This window comes from Oncorhynchus masou, unplaced genomic scaffold, assembly GCF_036934945.1.
Source record: "Oncorhynchus masou masou isolate Uvic2021 unplaced genomic scaffold, UVic_Omas_1.1 unplaced_scaffold_1728, whole genome shotgun sequence".
NCBI lineage: Eukaryota > Metazoa > Chordata > Actinopteri > Salmoniformes > Salmonidae > Oncorhynchus > Oncorhynchus masou.
In genome coordinates, this window is record NW_027016799.1 from 44975 (window position 1) to 54923 (window position 9949).

The 9949-nt window shown below is 45.5% G+C and overlaps 1 protein-coding gene across 2 annotated transcripts; it reads left to right on the top strand.

The window, feature by feature from the left end:
• The first annotated feature begins 2209 nt into the window (after nt 1-2209).
• LOC135539178 (extracellular calcium-sensing receptor-like) lies at nt 2210-9146 on the top strand. 2 transcript variants are annotated; one of them, XM_064965011.1, is made up of 7 exons: nt 2210-2233; nt 5233-5390; nt 5607-5895; nt 5979-6803; nt 7185-7412; nt 7636-7759; nt 8236-9146. In XM_064965011.1, the coding sequence occupies exons 2-7, from the start codon at nt 5278-5280 to the stop codon at nt 9144-9146; spliced, it is 2490 nt and encodes an 829-aa protein (XP_064821083.1). In that variant the 5' UTR covers nt 2210-2233; nt 5233-5277. The 2 variants fall into 2 exon arrangements, with proteins under 2 accessions (XP_064821083.1, XP_064821082.1); XM_064965010.1 differs by lacking the exon at nt 2210-2233 and having other exon boundaries at nt 5191-5390.
• Nucleotides 9147-9949: the final 803 nt, after the last annotated feature.

Consider the following 9949-nt stretch of genomic DNA (forward strand, 5'->3'; position numbering starts at 1 on the left):
CACAGCTGAAGTCCTGGAGCTCTACAACACAGCTGAAGACCAGGAGCTCTACAACACAGCTGAAGCACTGGAGCTCTACAACACAGCTGAAGTCCTGGAGCTCTACAACACAGCTGAAGTCCTGGAGCTCTACAACACAGCTGAAGACCAGGAGCTCTACAACACAGCTGAAGCACTGGAGCTCTACCACACAGCTGAAGTCCATGAGCTCTACAACACAGCTGAAGCCCTGGAGCTCTACAACACAGCTGAAGCCCAGGAGCTCTACAACACAGCTGAAGCACTGGAGCTCTACAACACAGCTGAAGCACTGCAGCTCTACAACACAGCTGAAGCACTGGAGCTCTACAACACAGCTGAAGTCCTGGAGCTCTACAACACAGCTGAAGCCCTGGAGCTCTAGCACACAGCTGAAGCCCTGGAGCTCTACAGCAGAGTTATGGCCAAACTGTGAAAGAGGACATTCCCCTTCAATATGTTATTGACCTGTAGGATAGTGTAATTGAATATAATAGATAGTACCCACCCCCTCACCCCCCAGAGTATAGATGATCACTGATGATGTCCCTCATGCACTAAAATGCCATTATGTTTTTAAAGCAGCACAGTGATGATACATTATTTCAATATAAGCAATAATAACCACAGTCCCATCACGCCTGTCTCTGATTGGATACCTCTAGTCCACCAAATCCTGCAGCTGATTCATCACTACAGAATGTGTTTCCACTGCTCCAGTCCAATGGTGGTGAGCTTTACATCACTCCAGAACGTGTTTCCACTGCTCCAGTCCAATGGTGGTGAGTTTACACCACTCCAGAACGTGTTTCCACTGCTCCAGTCAAATGGTGGTGAGCTTTACATCACTCCAGAACGTGTTTCCACTGCTCTAGTCCAATGGTGGTGAGCTTTACATCACTCCAGAACGTGTTTCCACTGCTCCAGTCCAATGGTGGTGAGCTTCACATCACTCCAGAACGTGTTTCCACTGCTCCAGTCCAATGGTGGTGAGCTTTACACCACTCCAGAACGTGTTTCCACTGCTCCAGTCCAATGTTGGTGAGTTTTACATCACTCCGGAACGTGTTTCCTCTGCTCCAGTCCAATAGTGGTGAGCTTTACATCACTCCAGAACGTGTTTCCACTGCTCCAGTCCAATGGTGGTGAGCTTTACATCACTCCAGAACGTGTTTCCACTGCTCCAGTCCAATAGTGGTGAGCTTTACATCACTCCAGAACGTGTTTCCACTGCTCCAGTCCAATGGTGGTGAGCTTTACATCACTCCAGAACGTGTTTCCACTGCTCCAGTCCAATAGTGGTGAGCTTTACACCACTCCAGAACGTGTTTCCACTGCTCCAGTCCAATGTTAGTGAGCTTTACATCACTCCAGAACGTGTTTCCTCTGCTCCAGTCCAATAGTGGTGAGCTTTACATCACTCCAGAACATGTTTCCACTGCTCCAGTCCAATAGTGGTGGTGAGCTTTACATCACTCCAGAACGTGTTTCCACTGCTCCAGTCCAATGGTGGTGAGCTTTACACCACTCCAGAACGTGTTTCCACTGCTCCAGTCCAATAGTGGTGAGCTTTACACCACTCCAGAACGTGTTTCCACTGCTCCAGTCCAATAGTGGTGAGCTTTACACCACTCAAGAACGTGTTTCCACTGCTCCAGTCCAATAGTGGTGAGCTTTACACCACTCAAGAACGTGTTTCCACTGCTCCAGTCCAATGGTGGTGAGCTTTACACCACTCCAGAACGTGTTTCCACTGCTCCAGTCCAATGGTGGTGAGCTTTACACCACTCCAGAACGTGTTTCCACTGCTCCAGTCCAATAGTGGTGTGCTTAACACCACTCCAGAACGTGATTCCACTGCTCCAGTCCAATAGTGGTGAGCTTTACACCACTCCAGAACGTGTTTCCACTGCTCCAGTCCAATAGTGGTGAGCTTTACACCACTCCAGAACGTGTTTCCACTGCTCCAGTCCAATAGTGGTGAGCTTTACACCACTCCAGAACGTGTTTCCACTGCTCCAGTCCAATAGTGGTGGTGAGCTTTACATCACTCCAGAACGTGTTTCCACTGCTCCAGTCCAATAGTGGTGAGCTTTACACCACTCCAGAATGTGTTTCCACTGCTCTAGTCCAATGGTGGTGAGCTTTACACCACTCCAGAACGTGTTTCCACTGCTCCAGTCCAATAGTGGTGAGCTTTACACTACTCCAGAACGTGTTTCCACTGCTCCAGTCCAATAGTGGTGAGCTTTACACCACTCCAGAACGTGTTTCCACTGCTCCAGTCCAATAGTGGTGAGCTTTACACCACTCCAGAACGTGTTTCCACTGCTCCAGTCCAATAGTGGTGAGCTTTACACCACTCCAGAACGTGATTCCACTGCTCCAGTCCAATAGTGGTGAGCTTTACACCACTCCAGAACGTGTTTCCACTGCTCCAGTCCAATAGTGGTGAGCTTTACACCACTCCAGAACGTGATTCCACTGCTCCAGTCCAATAGTGATGAGCTTTACACCACTCCAGAACGTGATTCCACTGCTCCAGTCCAATAGTGGTGAGCTTTACACCACTCCAGAACGTGTTTCCACTGCTCCAGTCCAATAGTGGTGAGCTTTACACCACTCCAGAACGTGTTTCCACTGCTCCAGTCCAATAGTGGTGAGCTTTACACCACTCCAGAACGTGTTTCCACTGCTCCAGTCCAATAGTGGTGAGCTTTACACCACTCCAGAACGTGTTTCCACTGCTCCAGTCCAATAGTGGTGAGCTTTACACCACTCCAGAACGTGTTTCCACTGCTCCAGTCCAATGGTGGTGAGCTTTACACCACTCCAGAACGTGTTTCCACTGCTCCAGTCCAATGGTGGTGAGCTTTACACCACTCCAGAACGTGTTTCCACTGCTCCAGTCCAATGGTGGTGAGCTTTACACCACTCCAGAAAACGTGTTGACGAACTGACTTGTTGGAAAGGTGATATCCTGTGACTGTGCCACGTTTGAAAGTCACTGAGCTCTTCAGTAAAGCCATTCTACTGCCATTGTTTGTCTATGGAGATTGTATGTCTTTTAAACACCTGTCAGTAATGGGTGTCGCTGAAATAGCAGAATCCAGTCATTTGAAGGGGTGTCCATATATATTTTACATCACAGAAGTATAACCAAACTGTTTGATGTAGAAACACTGTTTTTTTGTCATCACAAAAAAATAAAACATTATTAATTATGAAATTATGAAAAATATTTGTAACATTCCACCCATGCGGCCAAAGAGGGTGATTTGGCCAATGACTGCAGGAAAGGGCTACCCCTAATTTGCTCCATGGGCGCTGTACTACCATAGCTGGCCCTGTAAAATAACACATTTCACCACTCCTATTTGGTGTATGTGACAATAAAACATCCTTTCCTTCCTTAATTTGTGGCTCAATATTGCAATTGAAAAGATTTATGTCACAAACCCTGCTGAAGTAAAACATGTAACATTTAGTGTAAACCATGTCTACTGTCTGACCGCTAAAGATAACTGTCAGTGTGCAGTGAGAGAGGCTGTACATAATGGAAAGCCTGAATGCTGTTATGACTGTGTCCCATGTGCAGAGGGAAAGATTAGCAACGCGACAGGTACCACAAGCCCAACAACCAACCTACACACAACTAAAATGACTTCCTGTGTGTCCTAATCCAGTTTTTTTCAGGATTCAATTCCTGATTAATGTAATATCTAGATTATGACATCATGTCTTCTACTTCTACTACAAATCATAGTAATCATGATATCCGATTGATCTGACAAATAAAGTGTTTACCATGAATGCAGTCTCCGCGAACACAGCAATATTACCCTTACATTTCAATTGCTTTACAATGAAGATCTTCCACGATACTTCTGCGATACAGATTGAATCCAGCCCTAAGAATTCTAGCTTTATTTGCCAAATAAAGTAACATGGTTGACCGTAACAGGAATGATGACTTCATGTTAAATCAGCCATGAGTCCCCTTCTGACAGGGGGAATGGAAGCTTATAGTGAACAACAGGGAGGGGAAACTGAATAGAAACTTCACAAAATAAATGCTGTTTTACAGCCTATCTATCTATGGGTAATAGGGTCCATGTGTAATGATTGACCTACTCAGTTTCTCACCACAAAACACCAGAAAATGACCAAAAAACAGTTTGGTTTCCCCATATTAAAACGAGAGTCCGGTTCATGTAACAGTGTTGACCTTACAATGAAGAAGTTTCCTTTTTCCTTGAAAATTCACTATTCACATGAAATAAATAATAATTATCAACTAAATAACGGGCTTTTAAATTATGGTGAACACTTGGAGACATTTTGGGGTTAAGTTGGTTGAAATCTTACGAGAAGCCACAGTGTGCACAGAGGGACATGTGAAAATGCTGAATTTGTACACTTCAACTAGTCTGACACATTAAAAAAATATATAATGTTCATTTTAAACAACAGGCTTTTGAAATGCAATATTGGGGCACAATTTCTACTTAAAATATTAAAGGGATGCAAATCGGACTCATTTCGTGGAACGACGCTACTGCTCATCAGAGACTCAACCTATAAGAAAATAGTAAGTCAACATCAGACATATTTCAGTTTTAAGTTTGTTAGGAATGCTCCCCCATATCCCATAAAAACTTGTGAGCAAGGTGTGTGAACATCTGTTTTCTAATAAGGTTTGGTGATTAGGGTGTACACTGAGAGATTACATCTGGAGGCTAAGGTTTAGGAAAACCTGCAGGGTTGAGAGGGAAGCACAACTATACACACAAAGGACTTGAATTTGACACCTTCTTCCACCTGTATACTGTGTGCTGACATTAGCAGTCCTAAAACACACACAATCTGTATTCGTTATCACTCACTAGGAAAATTTGTAAAACAACATTGGTCAAACTTAAATATGCAGGAGTTTGAATATATAATGCAGGGTATTTGTTATAGAACTGTTGTGTTGTGTATTTTGGCAGTAGCACAGCCAAAACACAGCCCTTATGACCTCATCCTTCTCTGATTTGCTTAGAAGAAAGCGTCACAGTCTCCAGCATGCATAAAACCCAGACATTTTAGGGGGGTGGGGGTCAGGTCTTCCCTGATTCCATTAGGAGGCCTCTTACAGAGTGTGTGTGAGAGAGTGTGATGCAGCTACTATGGGTGGCAGTGATGGGGGTGTTAGGAGCCTTTTGGGCAGAGGGAGAGGAGGCTCTCTGTCGGATACTGGGAAGACCAGAGTTCCCTATGCTGTCCAAGGAAGGAGACGTGTCTATCGGAGGAGCCTTCTCCATCCACACCAAAATCTCAGAGCCCCCGCTCTCCTTCACAGACACACCACCTCCTCTCATCTGCTCCAGGTAAGCTGTTTCACAGTCACCCAGTGTCTGTGATGGATTTATGTGTCATTTACTTGACCATTTTTTTTTGACAAGTAGAAAAGAAGATTGGAATCATAAGATTCAAAGAAGAACTGAACCTGACAATGAAATCGGACCATGGTCATTTCTGCAGTTTCACATCTTCTACCAGACGAACCTAATGCAATGCTTTTTGTTCCACTTTTGTTTCCACAGCATGAACCTCATAGATTTTCATTTAGCTCAGACCATGATTTTCGCCATCGAAGAGATCAATAACAGCAGTTCTCTGCTCCCCAACATCTCTATTGGCTACAGGATATATGATAGTTGTGGCTCGACTCTGTCCTCCATGCGTGCGGTTATGGCTCTGATGAACGGTCAGGAGAGGACGGTGGGAAAGACCTGCTCTGGCCAATCAGCAGTCCACGCCATCATCGGTGCCTCTGATTCTTCCTCCACTATTGTGATGTCACGATCCACAGGAGCTTTTCAAATACCAGTGGTAATGAAGTCACACATACAGTTGAACAATTCTGGCTGATGAAAAATTATTACTTATTGTCTTATTCCTCCTGTTCTATCTAGATCAGCCACTTTGCCACCTGTGCTTGTCTGAGTAACAGGAAGGAATTCCCTTCCTTCTTCAGAACCATCCCCAGTGACTTCTACCAGAGTAGGGCCCTGGCCCAACTGGTCAAATACTTTGGATGGACCTGGGTGGGGGCTGTTAGAAGTGACAATGCCTATGGCAACAACGGCATGGCGACCTTCATGGAGGCTGCCGGTCTGGAGGGCGTGTGTATAGAGTACTCTGAGGCTATCTTATGGAACAACCCCAGGGAGCAGATAGCCAGGGTGGTTGAGGTGATTAGCAGGGCCAGCTCCAAGGTTGTGGTGGCCTTTCTGTCCCAGTGGGAGATGGATGTTCTGCTGGAGGAGGCACTGGCCCAGAACCTGACCGGGCTGCAGTGGGTGGGCAGTGAGTCCTGGACAACTATTGATCGCCTGGCCACTAGGAGGAGCTCTGCTGTCCTCAGTGGTACTCTGGGATTCACCATCAGTAAGTCTAAGATCCCAGGCCTCAGAGAGTTCCTGCTCCGGGTCGGTCCAGCCCAGGATCCAAACAACACCCTGCTCAGAGAGTTCTGGGAGACCACTTTCAGCTGCAGGTTTTCCCCTCAGCAGGAGAAAGACAGTGGGCCTAGGCAGAGTCAGTGCTCTGGGTCTGAGAGACTAGAGGAAATCATTAACCCCTTTACTGACACTTCCGCGCTGAGGTTCTCTAATAATGTGTATAAGGCAGTGTATGCTGTGGCCCACTCCATACATGACCTGCTGACCTGCAGGCACGGTGAAGGCCAAGGTGGGAATAGGAACTGTGCACACAGAGACAGCATCGAGCCAGGACAGGTGAGTGGCTACCTCTATCGGCCACCAAAAGTTAATTTTGTTCAACAGATTTGAAAATTGACTGACAGGTTTAATTAAATATTTACAATCACACAATGTTATTTCTAAAGTACTTGAATTACAGTCTTAGAAAAAAGGTGCTATCTAGAACATAAAGGGTTCTCCAGCTGTCCCGATAGGATAACCCTTTGAGGAACCCTTTTTGGTACCAGGTAGAACACTTTGGGTTCCATATAAAACCTTTTCCATAGAGGGTTCTACCTGGAACCCAAAGGGTTCTACATGGAACCAAAAATGATTCAAAAAGCGTTCTCCGATGGGGACAGTGTTGTGTATGTATTTTACACTATCAGTACATGTTGATTATTTTAACTCTTGCAGGTGTTGAGATACCTGCGGGACTTAAACTTCACCATGAATTCTGGGGAGAGAGTTTATTTTGATGAGAACGGAGACCCCACAGCCATCTATGAGCTGGTGAACTGGCAGAGAGACCAGACAGGAGAGACTGTGTTTGTCACTGTGGGGAATTACAATGCCTCTCTCCCAAAAGGAGACCAGTTTGCCATGAATGGGATACAGATTGTATGGGCTGGCAATCCCTTAAAGGTACACAGTTACACAGAAAACACATGGTAGCAGGTACAGGTACTTAAAGAAAATACAGATTATTACATTAAATATATTTTAATTGATAGGAGAAATCTGTTGACACATACTGTGAGAATGAATTGAATGATTGTGTAACCAATGGGTTTAATAATGTGAGTGAAGGAGTAAAGAGAGAGAGAGACAGGAAGAGGGAGTGAGCAGGTGTTGTATTGTGTTTCAGAGGCCTCGGTCTGTGTGTAGTGACAGCTGCCTCCCAGGGTACCGACAAGCAGAGATCAAAGGAATGCCAGTCTGCTGTTTTTCCTGTATCCCCTGTGCTGCTGGAGAGATCAGCAACCTAACAGGTAAGACAACTGACACCACCGCCGGTTCCACACTCGTAGAAATAAGGGTTCCAAAAGGGTTCTTCGGGTGTCCCCATAGGATAACCCTTTTTGGTTCCAGGTTGAACTCTTTTTGGTTCCAGGTAGAACTCTTTTGTGTTCCATGTAGAACCCTCTATGGAAAACATTTTATATGGAACACAAAATGGTTCTACCTGGAACCAAATAGTGTTCTTGAAAGGGTTCTCCCATGGCGACCGCCAAAGAATCCCTTTAGGTTCTAGATAGCATGTTTTTCCAAGAGTGTAGCCTTCTGGGAGCCCTAAGCAACATTTATTTTTGCTCTGGGGGCCACTAGCGGCCTCTGATGTCGCTCTGACTGATACTAACCAAATCCACTTACCAAAAAGATACATAAAATGTAGAATGTGTTGTCTTCTAGAATATAATACACAACGTGACTATAGATCAGATTGACTAAAGCGTTTTCCTTGTAGACTCAGCTAAATGCACACAGTGTTCCCTGGAATACTGGTCCAACGGAGACAAGAGTCGTTGTGTCCCAAAGGTGGTGGAATTTCTCTCATTTGACGAAACCATGGGAATCCTCCTGGCTGCAATCTCATTGGTTGGAGCATGTTTAACCATAGTGGTGTCATTGGTCTTTTTTTACTTCCGAGAGACTCCGATCGTCAAGGCCAGCAACTCTGAGCTGAGCTTCCTGCTGCTCTTCTCCTTGACTCTGTGTTTTCTGTGTTCTCTTACTTTCATTGGCCGGCCCTCTGAGTGGTCCTGTATGCTGCGCCACACAGCGTTTGGGATCACCTTTGCTCTGTGTATGTCCTGCGTCCTGGCAAAGACCATAGCGGTGGTGATAGCTTTCCAGGCCACAATGCCAGGCAATACAGTTCCCCAGTGCTCTATTCCTCTCCAGAGAATCAGTGTGTTCAGCTGTACCCTCCTACAGGTGGTTATATGTGTTCTCTGGTTAGCTCTCGCTCCTTCATTCCCAGTCAAAAACACAGCCCACGCCACTGAAAAGGTCATTCTAGAGTGTGATGTGGGTTCAGCTATTGGTTTCTGGGCTGTGTTGGGGTATATAGGACTCCTAGCTCTCTTGTGCTTTGTACTGGCTTTTCTGGCTCGAAAGCTGCCTGATAACTTCAGTGAGGCCAAATTCATCACCTTCAGCATGCTCATATTCTGTGCAGTCTGGATCACCTTTATCCCAGCTTATGTCAGCTCTCCTGGGAAGTTCACTGTAGCTGTGGAGATATTTGCCATTTTGGCCTCCAGTTTTGGGTTGCTTTTCTGTATATTTGGTCCAAAGTGTTATATCATATTACTTAAACCAGAGATAAATACCAAAAAACACATCATGGGGAAAAGTCATGTAAAATCACAGTAATGTAGTTTACAGAACAGGGACCTGGAGGAAAAAGCTTTCAATTTAATTCAGGGGGATGTTTTAGTATTTTTTAATCTAGTCCAGAAGATGTTCATGTAATTTGTATTTGTTGACATTTCAATATTTTTTATTGTTTTAGAATGAGTTGCTTATTAGGCTACATCTCCATGTGTACCCCATGCCGCCCTTCATCTCTGATTCTCCGCACTGCGAGCAACATCAAGTGTGTCTGTAGGCTGTCTAGTATGGTCTCAATCAAATTATCCATACCGTAGGCTATAGTCCTAGGCTATAAGTGCATGCTTGGAGAAGCACGGTTATCTATTTTTATATTGACGCACCGTGGCTAGGTAAAACTCCCTAGTATGGCCAGAACCTAGTAAACCTAGAGAGAAACCAGGCTGTGAGGGGTGGCCAGTCCTCTTTTGGCTGTGCCGGATTTAGATTATAAGAGTACCTGGCCATTAAGGCCAGATGGTTCTTCAAGATGTTCAAATGTTCATAGATGACCAGCAGGGTCAAATAATAATCAGTGGTTGTAGAAGGTGAAACAGGTCTGCACCTCAGAAGTAAATGTCAGATTGCTTTTCATAGCCGAGGAGAGAGAGAGAGAGAGAGTCCAAAACAGCAGGTCCGGGACAAGGTGGAACGTCCGGTGATCAGGTCTGGGCTCCATAGCCACAGGCAGAACAGTTGAAACTGGAGCCGCAGCACGACCAGGTGGACTAGGGACAGCCAGGAGTCATCAGGTCAGGTGGTCCTGAGGCATGGTCCAAGGGCTCAGGTCCTCCGGGAGGGGAGGG

What these genes read in the sequence shown, in the direction of transcription:
- LOC135539178 (XM_064965010.1), top strand. Translation starts at nt 5,203, where the DNA reads ATGGGGGTGTTAGGAGCCTTTTGGGCAGAGGGAGAGGAGGCTCTCTGT. An exon ending in ACAGCATCGAGCCAGGACAG is followed by an intron (nt 6,804 to 7,184) that starts GTGAGTGGCTAC and finishes TAACTCTTGCAG; the next exon opens with GTGTTGAGATACCTGCGGGA. An exon ending in GGGCTGGCAATCCCTTAAAG is followed by an intron (nt 7,413 to 7,635) that starts GTACACAGTTAC and finishes ATTGTGTTTCAG; the next exon opens with AGGCCTCGGTCTGTGTGTAG.